At 41.4% G+C, this 16792-nt stretch overlaps 1 protein-coding gene across 4 annotated transcripts in view; it reads left to right on the top strand.

The window, feature by feature from the left end:
• The window catches only part of LY86 (lymphocyte antigen 86), a 72194-nt gene that overhangs the window by 30632 nt on the left and 24770 nt on the right, over positions 1 to 16792 (top strand). For all 4 annotated transcript variants that reach the window (XM_053602720.1, XM_053602722.1, XM_053602719.1 and 1 more), the window contains 2 exons: positions 12936 to 13022; positions 14305 to 14433. In XM_053602720.1, the coding sequence (XP_053458695.1) occupies positions 12936 to 13022; positions 14305 to 14433 (216 nt within the window). The remainder of the gene's footprint in view (positions 1 to 12935; positions 13023 to 14304; positions 14434 to 16792) is intronic.

Below are 16792 nucleotides of genomic sequence, written 5' to 3'. Positions count from 1 at the left end.
ATGGTGCTTTCAGGCAATAAAATTGCATAGAACTATGTACATGAACACAGGAGTGCATGTAAAAACTGGTAAAATGTGAATACAGGCTGTAGATTGTACCAGTGTCAATGTCTTGGTTCTGCTATCCTATGTAAGATTTTACCATGACAGGAAACAGACGAAAGATACACAGGCCATCTCTGAACTCATTGCACAACTTCCTGCGTCTGTTACTTCAAATTAAAAAGTTAATAGGCTTACACCTATGGTGCATCTTACAAGGGTATATGTGAATTTTAGTAAATGTGGAATGTAAAGGTCTTAGCAAAATAACTAAGAAAATGCCAGGAAGGCTATGTTAACTAGTGTGATGAAAATATGTCAAACGGTCTATGAACCAAGTGTATGGTGCCCCATGATCATACTAATGTACACAACTATGATTTAATAAAAAAATAAATAAAAAGTTAAGGGAAAAAAGAAAGTTAAAGGGAAAGTTAAAAGGAAAAAATAAGCACAGCCTCGAGCTCTTAAAACTAAGGCTCTCTATCTCTCTGCCTGTACCGTGTACATTCAGGCCCTGAGCCCACAGAATCTGGTCTCTAGGGCATCTGAGAAGATGGGTGCAAGAAGAAAGCAGCAAGCCTAAAATAATGCCCATTTCTATGGTGAGAAAAATAGAAGCTCAGTGAGGTAAGGTGATTGTTAGCTGCCACCCTGATGTATGTGCTGAGTTAAGAGGAAGCACCTCTTCCTAGGAACACATCAAGACAGAGTGCCCTACAATGGTGAGCCTAGAAGGCCAAAGTGATAGGGCTGGGGTTTTGGATTGGGGGCATGGTATGTGCATGTAATTATAAAGGATAAACTAGTTTTGTTGTCAAACTATGGACATGGATGGTATAAAAATTCATTTCCAAGTTATGGGCAGGTGTTTAGTGAAGTCAGTCAAAGGGTGAGAATGTCTGAGCTTGCCTGCAAGATGAAGGCCAGTGACAATGGTGGAAATTTTTCCTAACCCCAACAGCCATAGAAACTTGTGTTTTACCAAAGTTGGTACTTTCTTTGTAAACATATTGGAAGAAGACAGACATCTACCTTTCTTACCATTTTAATTGATAGAGGAAAGGAAATTTTATGGCTTTCCCAAGATCTTTCTAGAGGACCTTAAATGTCTGTGCATGTCCAAGAAAACACCACCCACCTCTGACCGCCAGTCTTTCAAAGGAAGCACCTGAACTGATTGCATTTATATGATTTAAGGTGAATGCTGCAAAAGCACAACTGGTTTGATTTCACAAAGAGCTTTTGTTGGCAAATGTGATGTTCCCAGAAACAACATAGCCTTGAGGACCTCAGCATTTTCATACGTGTTCTTTTCTCCACCCTAAAGTTGGTAAAAAGCAGTCATATGTGTACTCTATGGACACAGATGGTCTGAGATCAGACTCCAGCCCCTTACTAGACTTGTGACCTTCACATGCCCTTAAACCCTCTTTGCCTCTCTTTCCTCAACTCTAATATGCAGGTGATAATAATAGTATCCATTTCTGAAGGCTTTTGAAAGGATTTGAATGGATAGGTGTATAGTGCTTAAAACAGCGCCTCGCTGTGATAAGAGCTATACAAGTGACAACCAGGGCCTTCCTGACTTCCAAGGTGGAGCACCAGCATCCTCTCCATCATGTGGCTCTGTCCTCTTCATTCCTGATCCCCACCTTAAACCTCTTCTTGCCTAGGACAGTGTTTGGCAGAGACTTGATGTTCAGGAAACCAAATAGAAAAAAATTTCTCCTAGGAGCTGTTGCACAACCCCCACCCAGGTAAAGCCTGGTCTTTCTTGAAAGAATTCTTGAGCTCTGATGGTACAGTTACCATGGCAGTGGGTTTGAAGCCCCAATGGCCTTAGTCCTTCGTGGCTGTGAACAAACACCACTATGCCCATGGAGTCAACTCCTGGGCCAGTGCAGAACCTCTGGACAGCTCACAACATGGGCAGCCTGCAGACTTGCACCAGGACACATTACTGGCCCAGGCTTATGAGTGAAGTCACTGCTTTTGCCACTGGGGCTGGAGCGGCTTGAGCCCGATTTAACTGTTCAGGCTAAATCAGCACTGGGAAAAACTGTATTCTCCACCATTACTTTGGACTCTCTTGTTCATGAAAACCTTAGTACCCAGATTTTGATCTTGGCTCTTGTAAAGAGATTACCATACAGATACATTCTGTTGTCACAGCTATTGGAATCTAATGGAAGTCTTAGAGTATTACATCTTTATTGGAGGGACTCCATTATCACAAGACAAAATCACACTTAAAAAGTTCATGTAGGCTGGGCGTGCTGGCTCTTGCCTACAATCCTAGCTCACTGAGAGGTCATGGTGGGAGGATTCCTTGAGCTCAGGAGTTCAAGACCAGCCTAAGCAAGAGCAAGATGCCATCTCTACTAAAAATAGAAAAATTAGCCATCCTCTCAGTACATACCTGTAGTCTCAGCTACTCATGAGGCCAAGGCAGAAGGATCACTTGACCCCGGGAATTTGAAACTGCAGTGAACTACAATGACACCGCTGCACTTCAGCCTGGGCAATATAGCCACACTGTCAAAAAAAAAGGTAGGGTGGCACCTGTGGCTCAAAGGAGTAGGGCATCAGCCCCATATGCCGGAGGTGACGGGTTCAAACCCAGCCCTAGCCAAAAACTGCAAAAAAAAATGGCATATTGTTTTTGGATTTCCTAGAAGAATTAAACAACTTATACAGTCTGACTGCTTGAACCCAGGCAATACATGTCTCTTAGAAGCAGATAAGCACTTAGAAGAAGGCAGCTTCTGGGAGGAAATTAATTGTATTTATTTTTCCTTGCCTTCTGGTAAATTGATGTTGGCAGTATGAGAACTTACCCAAATTTTTGGCTAGCATTTTGATGAAGTACATAAGAGATCCCACTTTTGTAAGACTGAATTTCAGTGATCTAAGTCTGATAGGTTTAAATTAGTATTACAAAATTCTCAATTCATATCCCTTTGGTCCATAAAATTTTTGAGGAAAGGCTCAGCATTTACTGGAGCTATTCAGCAGAATTCCATTTAATCAAGCTCTAATCTTTCCTAATTTGCCCTGCAGAGCACAATGTTTGGCTGATACCCTTTCTTCTAAAGGCTTCCCTGTGGGGTGCATTTCAGGCAACATGAGTCAGAATCAGTGTCTTGATACCATGGCTAAACTGAAGCGGTTTCATTGCAGAGCCTTCATTTCCACAAATTTGACTTCCCGTGGGACTGATGCTGAAAAGGTGAATCTGTCTGGTTGTATATCTGATTTGTACATCTTAGATTGGGAATGGAAGTTAAAGCTTCTGTGCATACCTATGGCTTAGCAAGTGCACCTACCCTAGAAATGCTTCTGCACAGTCAGTCAAATAAAAAAAATAATAGCAAACAAAAGCTTCCTGTGGAAAGCCACCCAGAGCGTGGCATTACAGAAAAAGAACTGTCTCTAAAACAACTGGGCTGTGCCATGTGATCAAAAGAACAACTGAAGAATTTTCTTCAGACCACTGGAGAGAACTCTGCCAACAGTCAGCACCAGGTCACAGAAGGTTTATCAGTGTCACACCCCCAAATCCCTTACCTGCCTTTCTTTAAAATCTATCAGCCCTGCACTTTGACATTTTTATAAAATTGGTAGAGGCTTATTAACACTACATTAAAGAGGGGTTAGAAGAACCCATGGAAATCATCGGGCACTGAATGGGGCCTGGGGATCAGACTGTGAATCCTCAAAATGGTTTTGTGAGAAATAGAGCTGCTGGAAAGAGTCCAGATATTGGCAAGTCATACCCAACAGACATTCTGAGAGTGACAGTGATTCTTACAGCTCCATGAATTCTTCACAGAGAGAAGGAAATAAGTCTTACTTGGAAGGCTCTGCAGATAGTCAACTTTTCAGCTGACTCTGAATCTGCCTGTGTGGATGGTCATATATCTTTGGAACAACCTCTGAATGGAATCAACACTCTCAATCTAGGTGAATATCAGGAATCACCTGAAATCCAGATAAAGACAAAGCATCACGAGAGGGATAAGCAGAGAGCTAAGCAGCATGGAAGGCACCTACCCAGGTGGTCTTCCTATCGGACAGAACCCAGAGGAGATGGTTGGTATAACTATTATAGGGAAATACCCCTGGTTTTCTGATACCTATCAGGATCGTGAAGCGTACTGGAGAGCTTAATACAGGGCATGGCAAGAATATATTTATCATACTACCGCGTTTCAGCTTTATTATTGAAATCTCAGAGCCAAGTTGAATGGTGGCTTATCATGTGAATGCCATTTAGCTATAAGAAATGATGTGTGGTGACCATGCTTATAGGACATACCTGAGACCATCAGGAACTATCAGCAAGTGACACCCTTGGATATCCCTCCTCCTTGACCTGTAGTGTAGCGGCATATAATGGCATTTTATTTTTGAAGAACTTGAATAGACTTGAGGCTTTCCACTAGGATACAACTATTTTTCAGACTACTTTGATTTAGGCCAGGTATTTTATATACATACCAGAGTTAACTGAAGTATTTTTAACCCTACAGTGCTCTTACATAATTTCTTACAAGAAAAATTTTAAAAGAAATTGGTTTCATTTTCTATAGCTACAATGAGAATAGTCAATATTGCCCCTTTAAACAGAATCCACCCTTTTTTGCCCAATTATTGAGTGTCTAATTTGTACCCAGCACTGGCCAAATACTTTACATATATTATTTTTCTTAATTTCTACAAAGAACTTCTAATGCTTTTTCCTCTTTACTATCCCATGTCCTTTGGATTGGGAAAAGCTGCCCCATTTGCACAGTAACATGACCTTTGTGATCCTAGCAAAGAATCTTAGCCAACCTAGGAGCTCAGTTGGTCTTGTCCCTTTCTGTAAACAACCTGAAACCTAAGACAAGCAGGGGCTGGCACATGTGTTTTGACTTATTTTTTCTCTACCTAAATCTCAACTGCTTTCTTTTAGTTAATCTGACGCGACGTGACAGCTACACAACAACCAGGGAGCAGTGCTCAGAGTCACTTCACTGCCTTAGACCTGAGCTCTTACTTGCCCAACAGGGATGTTAGCATCTTATGCCCTGGCCACTCGAATGACTGCTGAGAGAATCAACAATTCAAACACATTTGAGAACCTCCTGGTACTTTTGGTTCAAATCCAGTTCTAATAATGAGCAAGGATGGGCCTGGTGTCAGATGTCTCCTGGCCAGTTTGACAAGCCCTACTCACTTACCCATCATATTCCACAATACTGAATGCCAAGGGCACCTTAGCTTTTTCTTTTAAGCCATTCTCAGCTCATGAGTTAAGAAGCAGGAGGGATTTCATTTTTAGCATTTTCAGCATGTAAAGAAAAGTCCCAGATATCATCACACACACTTGTCAAGTAAACCACCGGGCACATCATGGTCCCTATGCTCATCCTTTGCCAAGAGATGGACAGATTTGTAGGAAATGCAGAAATCAAATGTGACAGGGGTATCCTTCTTCTGTCTTTGTATCACCAAACAGTGCCATGGCTCCCAGTGTTCCCAAGCCAGACTCCCTTGGAAGAGGTCTTCTGATAGTGAAATACAAATCAGCAGTGGGGAAACATGCTCTGGGGACTACTCTTCCATTATAAGAACAAAACAGACTAGCTTTTATCCGATTTCTATCCCACATGGATTGACTCTGAATCAGTAACAGAAGGTTAAACAATTACCAGCACTCAGCTCAAGAGTCAAGTTTCTCTGATGTTTCTAGACTTAGGGGAGCTCTGATAATATGGTTACTACTTAATTGACAGCGTGGCTCTGGGTGAACTGGCCTGGTCAAACTCCTCCTCTACACTTAGTCCCCACAGCACCTTGCCCAGAGTCAGCAGTACATTAGACAAATTTTTATAAATAATGTTGTAAGAAGGAATAGTAACACTGTCAGTAAGATTGTGTTTAAAATGAAGAGATTTGGGCTGGGTGGTATAGAATGAGTCCACAGAAGACCCTACCAGGGGTGTCTAACCTGCAGCCCGTGGGCCACATGCAGATTATTTGAGGATTGTTTTGCTTATCTGCAACGTCAGATATCATGAAGAGTATGCATGATTCATTTTTTTGCTCATCAGCTTTCATTAGTGTTTATGTATTTAACACATGGCCCAAGACAGCTTTTTCTCTTCCCATATGTGGCAGAGAAGAAAAAAGGTTGGACACCCCTGCATGCTGACCTGCAGTGACTATGGATGAGAGATTTAGAGTATTTATGCATCTCACATTGAGTGCTATCAAAATTAGATGATAGAAGTATTATAATCCAGGTCAGGTCAGAAGCATTTTTGATTTGTCTTTGTATCCCTGAGGTGTCATTGTTTCAGACCACAGGTTGTACTCAATTAAAGGAATGAAAAGTTAAGTTGCTCTTCCCATTCCCAAGCCCCTAAGATGTGCTCTCCCCCAAAAGAGAGGTTCTAGTTCCCTGTCACCCACGTGTTCCTGTGCTATGCTAGCTGATACCATATTACCCTCTTGGTAACAAGCAATAAAACTGTGCACTTAGTCACCCTTGTCAACCTACTCCTGAAATGCACAAAATCAAGCACAACAATCTCAATTGGGTGATTATTTACTTGAGACATTTGGCAAGGTATTTTGGGCAGAATCTCATCTTCATTGCCATTTATCTCTTATGGTCTCCAATATTCATATGATGGTACAAAGGCCATATGCTCCTGTGCTGATGGAAGCCAAACTCAGGATACTCTGAGAGAAGGAGATCCAGAGACTAAAGGGCTGTGCAGAGTTCCTACCCCTTTTCTAACAATAAAAAGGCTGTTATTAATCAATTCCATTTCATTTGCAGCTAGAAACAGACAAGTGGGGGATTCAGAATTTTCAGTTGGACAGCGCAAGCCCACCATCTTACTCAAAAACTCAATCTCCAAGGTTACCAGGAGCTCCATAGGGTGTCTAAGTTCTTGCTCTCTCATTTCACAAACAGTATACTTCCTGCTGTGACCATGTTAATTTCATTTTTGTTGCCTTTGATATCAAGAACCATGTTTAAACCTTTTTAATACACCATTTACGTATGTTCAATGAAGAAACAAGAAGCCAGACTGTACATATGTCTCAACTGTGTACATCAATTCTCAATGAAATGGTGCCTGGAGAGACTGGAATGGGAGTAGAACTATTACACTGTTGTTCGAAATAATTACCCATCAGGGAGCCTTGCTGTGCCCCTCTACAGTAATAAGATTGGACAGGTGGAAAGAAGCAAAGATCAGGAAATAATAGTAAAAAAAAAAAAAAAAAAAACATAGCTAGAATGCATTTGCTGAACTGTAAACTATTCCTTTTTTTTACAAAGGCAGGGAGTATGAGGGGTAGGGGTGGGGGCACTCATTAACCAAAGTTAATTTTGTGTTGTGGTGGTCATGAGTTTGCAGCAGGGTATTTCACCAAAGCCTCGTGCATCGTTCTCTACCATGACCCTTGAATATTATTCTGTGAAGTCATCCAAGAAAAGTAAAACACTCCAGTCAAACTATAGCCAAGCAAGACAGCAAACATTTAGATCTGTGCCCAACTAGATCCATATCATAAGCAGAGTACAAGTTTGCAGAATTGTGAATCAGCCAACATAAAGTAAGAAGTCAAAAGCAAGGCCTGTTTGTTATTTTATTTGGAAAAGAATTCTGAATGATGCTATGCCTAGGTGCTGAACCACACTTAGACACTCCTTCCTGAGTGCCAAGTGATCTGTTTCCCTAGAGAACCTTAATGCGCCCCCCTTTATTAAACAGCCATCCAGTACCATTGTATTAAGCAACCAGAAGCAGACCAGTTCTACCTACATTCTGTTTGCTCATGTTTTTCTTCCCTCCATAAAGAGTTTGTTGGAGTCCATCTTGCGAGAGCCTCCAAGTTGCATACAGATGGGGAGGGCTCCCCAGCCCCTTGTTGCCCTTCTCTGACCTCCAAGCCACGCCTCTCTCAGCAGCATGCTAAATTCTATCTAACGTTCTCCTGACATCAGCCTGCTTTCTGTCAACAGCACATGCAGGAAACAATACCAGCTCTCAAAGTAATTTAGGTTATAGGAAACAAGCCAGGAAGGTCAAGGTATGTTAGAAGAAAACTCAGTCTTGTGGATCTTGGGACAAAGTCAGATCTAAGTACTGCAGAGAAGGGTAGAGAGAAAAACAGAAAAGGAGAGAGAAAAGCAGAAAGGGAGGGATAGAGGAAAAGTGAGAGGGAGAAAGGGGTAGGAGAGGAGAAGAGAAAGGGAAGGAGAGAGGACTACTTACACATAGCAGGAAAGTCATGACAAACTTGGGTTGCACTTGGACATGAGTATGGGAGAGGCTGGTTAGAGGGAAGGTCAGCTCCCTTCCACAGTGCCTCTGCTGTAAGCATTCTTCTCCGCAGGAGAAGGAATTTCTAACAGTTTTAACTCAAATGATATAACTGTGAGAACAGACACATGCATGTACACATACACACACACACACACACACACGTGTGTGTCTATAAAACTGGTGAAATCTGGATAAGCTCTGCAGACTGGACCAACATTAATGTCTTGGTTTTGATACTGTCCTACAAGTACCATTGTACCATGGGGGAAGGGCACCTGAAACTTCTGCGACTTTCTGTGAAAATATAATTATTTCAAAATATAAAGTTTGGGAGGGTAAGTGAAACCTCTTGTATCTTTTTGCAACTTCCTGCAAAATATATAATTATTTCAAAATAGAAAGTTTAAGACAAAAACCTTAGGCATAGCTATGGCCTATGGAAAACGAGACTAGCTAGCTGAGAGTTTCATCCCACATACACTTCAGACCACCCCTCACCCAGCAACACAGAGGCTGCAGGTCCACAGACCCAGCATACCTCCAAGCATTTGGGCTGCATGAGAGTAAATCAAGCAGGGGCCCAGCAGAGTCACCTGGGCATGCCCACCACCCTCTGAGAATTGAGCTCCAGAGGCTATGCCGTCGGATTTTGTTTTCTTCCTACTAACTCTGGTTGTATGGCCACTGCTAGCTAGAAGCCACCAAGGGAAGGCTGTCCTCTCAGGGACAGCTGCTCAGGTCTACCCCTACCCAAGAGAACACAGGTGACTGATAGAGTACAGGCTCAGAAATGTCCCTGGAACTGAGATTTGTTAAGACCCTGTGCTCTATAACCCCAGTTTGTTCATCCAGCTCTATTCTACTCTGTGAATCTGCAAGAAAACATTTCACTGAGGGATGTGATTGTTGCTGCCCTTAGTATGCAAAGCAGATGCTGCTGGCTGCCATCCTGGAGCCAAGATTTACACGCAGCTGGCTTACAGGGCCCTCACACCCAGGGATGGGGCAGTGTGGGCATGCTGATGACTAAGAAGGTAATTCTTTAAAGCAGTTATCTCCACCAAGAGTGAGTTTGTCCCCCAAGGGAACTCTGGTCATGTCTGGAGACCATTTTGGTTGGGAGGGGCACTGGCATTTAGTAGAGGCCAGGGAGGTTGCTAAACATCTTATGGTACACAGGATGGCCCCCCACAAAAAAATGATCTTTAAAAACGTGTCCATAGTGACAAGGTTGAGAAATCCTGCGTTTAGCTTCTCAGCAAATGTGCTATAAACAACCTCAATTATTCATTCAGCAAACAATTATTTGGAACCTAGAATAATGTTAAGACATTATGCTCAGCCCTGGCACTGAGGAACTTGCCCTTGCAGCAGCTGGCAGAGGAATAACAGAGGCATACAAACAAATGTAACATAATATACAGCATGCTCAGAGCCTGAGTGGAAATACAAATAAATACTGAGAAGGTTATGAGTTTATGGAGATGGGGCTGGAGGACGGGGAGGAACTGATGTCATTTTTCCCAAGAGGACCACAAACCATGTGTTTACACTCAAAGACATTGTTCTGGCATATAAATTTGAAATAACTGCTAGGACAGCTCACCAAACCCTTAAGCACTTTTTAAGCACTCTGCCTTTCTCCTTCTTTATACATATCCTCAGAGAAAAGCAACCTACTACATTCTTTGCAAATTTGTTCCTTATTAAGATTCTTTTCCTAACAATAATATTTTTCTAGTACCAAGGAGATGCTTTGTTGCCTTCTCCTGCCCTTCGTCAGTTTATAAAATATTTATAGTCATATAATGTAATTCTGTAGCTGCTAATTAACTAAGCAATGCATATTTAGCCTATTTTATTTTGCCTCAGATGGCAACTTAAATTTAGCCACAATTTTGGGAATGCACCTGCCTAAACATATATTCTTTGGCCTCTGCCTTTTTCAAAACTGACTGCCAACTATATAGTCCCTTCCCACCCAGAGTCTTGGCTCACTGACCTCTTACGGTCCTTTTTACCAGTTCTTGAACATACCTAGGTGTAGCTGAATTAGTCAAAGCTTCATGGCTTCTGTCCAGTGTAGGAACTACCATCTCCATACTTCCTGCTCTTATTTCCCAGGGTAAAAGAAGCCCTGAGAGAGCACAAAGATGCTTAGGAAAGAATCCAATGAGTATAAGAAAGAAGAGCTTTCCCTCTTGGGAAATTTAGACCAGACCAAAGGGATTTTGATCAAACAAAATTGCCCCTATGTTAGATTTGCAAGGCTGAAATTGCCAAGTAGTTCTTTTCATGGAATATGCCATGGACAATGATGAATCTTTCAAGTCAGCAGTGTGGATGATAAAACTGTCTGGAACACTATCATTGGCAAATGTAAGCACATAGCTATGCTAAAATGGAAATTGGTTGTGAAATAGGACTATCAGATGCCATATGCCTGCACACAAGATATTCTGGGCAATCTTACAAATCAACTAATTAACATATGTATTTAAGGTTCTACTTTGTGGGTATCACTGTACAATGCCAGGCAACAATTTGTTTGTTTTTAACTCTGGCTTTGAATCTTGACTCTAACACTTTCTACTGCAGGAATCTGGATAACTTAGTACTATCCTCTTGAATCTATATTTTTCCATCAGTGAAATAAGAAAAATCATACATATCTCCCCAGATTGTTGTTTATTCTAGCACTGAGTCTTGTCAGGAAAACAGAGACCATATTGGTTACTTTAACAGGGAGAATTTAATATAGGGAATAGACTTGAGAACTAAAAAAGCAAAGAAAGAAGAGTGAAGAAGCAGATACCACCGCAAGGGCTGGGAGAGCAAAGTGAAGAGATTGGAGTGATTAGATCCTGGATGCTTGAAAGAACCCTGTGGGGCTGAGGAATGTTATTGCAGAAACTTACTTATCCACAAAGCTGAGCCACAGCTAATCCTGGGAAGGTGCAGAAAGGAGCTGAACACGGGAACTAACTGCCACTACTATGGTGATTGACCATCACCAGTGACACTCTCAGCAAGTACGTAAGAAAGAGCAAGTCAAGTTTCTTCTCTGGCTCTCGCCTCTTTCTCCCCCTGGTACTTTGACCAGCAGGTGGCAAGGGAGAAATATGATTTCAGAGTGCTTCCGATTTTCAAAGCAAAGGACAAAAGGCTGAATTTGGAGCTGAGAATCAGCTTAATACATGGCACACCCACCCATTTATTATATACATTTGTGGAGTGTTTACAGTGTATCCAACTGCCAGGCTCTGTGCTAGGCTCTGAAGAGTCTAGAGAATTCAGTGGAAACTCTTACAAAGTTCACATCTCAGTGATTAGTACAGGGTAGACATTCCACCAAAAACGGGTCTCCTTTTTCAGGCCCGGTGGGAAACATAAAGGAAAAAGAAATGCAAAACAAAACAAAACAAAGAACCAGCCCCGGTCTTTAAGGAATCCCATATTTAGATTAGGTGTCGAAGGATAAACCATGAAGCAAAAAGCAAGGTTTAACACATATGTGTACTATCCTCAGAGATATTCTTTAAAAAGAATTTCAGGCATACTGGTGTGTTTGGTTTCATTTGGTTGTTGTTTGTTTTTTGAGACAAAGACTCACTCTGTTGTCCCAGCTAGAGTGTGGTGGACTTTAGGCTGGTCTTGAACTCCTGACCTTAAGTGATCCTCCCATCAGGCATACTGTTTTAAGAATTCAAAGAAGCAAAAGAATATTTGGGTGGTTGTCACGGAAGCCTTCACAAACCAGAAGGGAAGGAGTAAGACCTGAGTGTTTTGATAATGGCCAAAAGAAGTAAGACTGTTTCAAATGGGAGAAAGCCCTGGAGCAAATCAAACATGGTAGGCATTTGCTGGGTGTGCATGGAGGATGGACTCATGATGTCAAGAATGAAAGGTGGGGCCAACAGATCATGTCTGGATTTATTTTGAGACATAGATGAGCTCCTGGAACCTTTTGAATGAGCAAAAATTATGTGAAAAAATATTATCTTTATAGCCCCTCTCATATCTAACACAATGCTTTTCATGTAGTGGAATATTTGGAGAAAATTATTACGCTGAGTAGGGTGGGATGGGATAGCATGAAATGGAATTACAAAGGTAGGTCTTGACTTTGAAAGTCTATGTGTATCTCCCGTTATTTTAATTATAATAATAAATACTTCATGAAATGTGCTGTGTAATCAAAGAATAATTTTCAAGACCAAAAGCACAAGAACTAAAAGAATTCAAACAATAATTAAAATTTTAAATGATAAAAACCTCCACAAGTAAAGATATAACCCAATAAGCAAGACACAGTGCCCGTTTTACAGGCAGGGTGCTTGTTGTCAGAGGAACATGACATTGACTTTGAAAAGACTGGTAGAAGGTGCTGAAAAAATCATGGACTTATACAAAAAAAAAAATCACTGGACAATATGTTTTTGAATAAAATTTAGTGATTTGTGTAGAAACAATTAGTATTGGTATACAAATTTTGAATGTGAGTTTGTAGAACATACAGTGTACTCAACAACTAATCTCTTGTTTTCTTCTTGGCAGATCCATTACAGGATTTTGGCTTTTCTATGGACCAGTGTTCCAAACATTTAAAATCAAATCTCAACATTAAATTTGGAATTATTCTGAGTAAGTAAAAATGATTGGCATAAAATAAAACATTGCACAGCCTCTTCCGACTTTATACATCCAATGACTCATATTAACTGTAATGGTTGGCTAAACTACTGTTCCTCTTCCACTCTCTAGAATTAACTTCTTTTCCACTTTAATTTTCAAATCTCTCTCTAGGTAATATCCAGGTAGGGTAGAACTCTCATTTAATGCTATACTTAATGTACTAAAAAGAATCTAAGTACTCATTTGTACAATACAAGCGCCTGGCATCAGTATACCTGGCCAGGAAAAAGAAAAACAAAGGAAAATATTTTGAAAGTAAACATTGATGTCTACCTGAGAGAGAGCTTTTGCTTAGTTATCTCAACAATAAACACATCTACTCAGAAGCACGGTTTGTTACTTGTGTTATTTCATATCCCAAATAGCTAATGTAAGTTCCTAAACCTGACACAGGCAAAGAGGAGAAATAATATCTTTTTCCCAACCCCAGTGATGAGCTAGACCACTTTCTGACTATTTAATTGTTCTATGAGTGTGTCATTACAGTGTTGATATATTTGCTATTGCTACCAGAGTATCTCCTTTTCTAAAACAGTTTTACCAAAACCAGAGCAGAAAGATTTAATAAACTTTGCATGTGGAATCATTTCAGAGAAATGGAGGGAACATTCCCAGAGATCAAGAATTCTCATGCATCTTTTCATTTCTAGAATCTTGCAACCATATTTGCTATGGCAGCTGAAGAAATTCTTTGGGGAGGAAAAGAAAGAGAGAAAAGAGGAATGGAAGGAGCAGTGGGTGAAACATAAAAGGGAAGAATGGAGAAAAAGGCAGAGAGAATTAAAAGCCACCCACCATAGAGCCTCTGAAGCTTCCTTTGTGTCCATGGTGCAGTGTTTGCCTGGCAATAATAGGAGGAAAATGTAGGCTTGATCATGCATCAGCCCTATCATGGGGATCAATAGTACTATGTAGCTGAGAAGTTCTAGAAGCCAGACATGCATAAATCATATCAAGAGGCCATAGTATTAGAGTAGGGGAGCACAGCAAATTAACTACCTTGCCCCTAATAGGTAGAGTTTGAGAAAAGACCACCTTCCTTTACCCAGGGTCATCATCACAATCCCCTGTAGCATTGCCTGAATGATGATTTGCCAAGAAAAGAAGAAAACTGTTCCCAACACAGAGCATACTAAAGGAACTGAAAGGCTCCATAGCTCACGCTGTTATAAACAGCCTTTGATATGTGATGAAACAGATAATAATAATGAAACTATTCTCTTTCTTTCAGGACATGATATCAAAGAGCTGTTTCTTGACATAGCTCTTATCTCTAAAGGGTCATCTATTTTGAATTTCTCCTATCCCATCTGTGAGGAGGACCAGCCCAAGTTTTCTTTCTGTGGAAGAAGGAAAGGAGGTAAGCCATCCATCTGGCTCACTGCTTGCAGGGCCCACCCAGATGACCAAGAGCTTGTATCTGAGGTTGGGGTACCCAGGCCACAGCCCAGCACTAGCCCTACCTGTGGACAAACTTACCCTTACTTAGCAGCATCTATATCATAAACATAACAAAATCCTGACCTTATAGGGGTCAAAATGAAGGCTGTGGCCTCATGATAGGGCTGATGCATGATCAAGCCTACATGAAAATCAAAACAAAATGATGTGTGTGAGATGTTTTACAAACAGAAAATTGTTAGTGGGGATAGCAACACCTTATAAAAAGTGGCTGGCTGCAGATAGTATCAAGAACTTTCAAAAATCCATTGAAGTTCATAATGTTTCCAGGTTTCCCCTCAACAGCCTCTTTAGTGGCAAATTCTCCTCAATATAGCAATGGACTTGGAAAAAGAAAATAAAATGAAGCCCACTACATGTCACAGCCTTTCCCATTTGGGTCATTGACTGATCTGGGCATCAGCTAGCTAGACTCCAAATAGAGAAGAGAAATCCACTATATTAACACTAGCCCCCTTTTCATTAACCTCTTACCGCCTCCATATGCCCCCCAGAAGGGACCCCTCCCATCCCCACTTCTCCTCTCTGCCTCGTCCTCACCTACTGGCCTACCCAAGATCCTGAGTTGCCCTCGTGGTTTAATTAAAACCTTCAAGAGCCCCCCTCTTCTGTAGAAAAAAGTCTAGTTCATCACTGACCAAAGTTCATCGCCAATTTGATTCCTGCCTCTTCTGCAGCTGCATCTTGCCCCATTCCCACACACACACCCTAGGTAACAGCCTTTACAAATGGTTCACCACTTTCTCACCGCAGCCTGCCTTTGAACATACATGAAGTTGCTTGGATGGTCCTCTTAGCCTCTTCTCCCCACTCCACATTTGTCTTCCCTCCGACCTAACTCAAGTGTCACCTTCTCTCAGAAGCCTTCCTCCAACCACAGCCAAATAATCCCTGGTGCCCCAGGGGCTTCATGTTCCTACTTCCCCCTCAGCCCTTATCTCAGCTGGAGTTGAATTTAAAGTTAGTGTGTGCATGTGTGTCTCCCCTGTTAAACTTCTGACTTCTTGACCATCTTGACCATCTCTGTTTCCGCAGACATGGCCAAGAGTGCTGGTACAGGGTAAAGACACTGTAAATACTTACTTTATTGAATTTACACATGGATATACAATGGATTGAAGGCAAGTACACCTGTCTGCCTCAAAAGTGGTCAATGACACTTATGCATGGTACAGAGACACAAGGCACATTGAATCATAGTCGACAGTAAATGTTCTTAATCCTCCAGGGTTAAGAAAACCTCGCTATTTTTTCCTCTGTGTGTAGTTTTAGTAGAATTAATAAAACAGAAGAGATATTGTTCCCTCAGATGGTTTGAGGTATCTGATTCAGTTTAGCAGCTCAAAAGGCTGATCGTTACCTTATCTGAATTCTGGGCAGCTCTGCAGCCATTTATTTCTATATTGCAGTGGGGATGATGACTGCACAGGCAGGCTGAGAAACTGGCACTTGGGGAATTACCAGGAAACGTCATGTAATGATCAGAAAAGTGATATACAAATACTTCATGAACAAACAATTATGTAAAGTATATAAGACAAGGGAACTAAAATCTTAAATTCGAAGGCATCTTGGGTGATTCCATTTTTTTAACCCAAGGAATGGGCTCTATTCCAAAGATGTGGTTAATATTAAGAGCACCAGGGGAGAAAAATGGCACCAGGGAGAGGGAAAGTCAATCCAACCCAACCTCAAGCTGCTGTTGACACAGTAAGCATGAAATTGAGTCTCTCTGAGGTCTGCAGGTCCTTCTTAGCAGAGCAGTGAGGAAACCTGGTGTCCACTGTGGGCGGCACAGTGGTGTCAGTTGCAGCTGAGTTGTTTGGTATCATTTTCGTAGCGTTACTATGCCTGCCTCTGCAAACTGCATCTCACTGGCTGTTCTCCAAGCCAGATAAAACTACAAAATAGATCAGGCTTGGTGAGGCTGTAGGCACAAAGTGTTTTCTCCTTTTCTTCTGCATGTTCCTCAGAGAGCTCTAAGGCAGCAAGCACATTGGATTCAAAGACCAAAGGTTGCTTTTTTAGTACCATCACGTATGGTATGATTAGCAATTTGAGAGAAACAGCCTAAATGGCTTATAAGGTATTGATTAAGCAGGTCGTTATTCGGCCAAACAAAGGTATAATATGATGTGATTAAAAATGATGTCATAGGAGATTGTTAAAATACATGAAAATAGACTCATAAGAATATTAGATGACAAAGAAGCATGCTCTAGGCTGGCCGGGCACAGTGGGTCATGCCTATAATCCCA

Source organism: Nycticebus coucang, chromosome 9 (assembly GCF_027406575.1).
Source record: "Nycticebus coucang isolate mNycCou1 chromosome 9, mNycCou1.pri, whole genome shotgun sequence".
In the NCBI taxonomy this organism is placed as follows: domain Eukaryota; kingdom Metazoa; phylum Chordata; class Mammalia; order Primates; family Lorisidae; genus Nycticebus; species Nycticebus coucang.
Note: the sequence above shows the minus strand (reverse complement) of the source record. Positions and strands in the feature narration are given on the sequence as shown.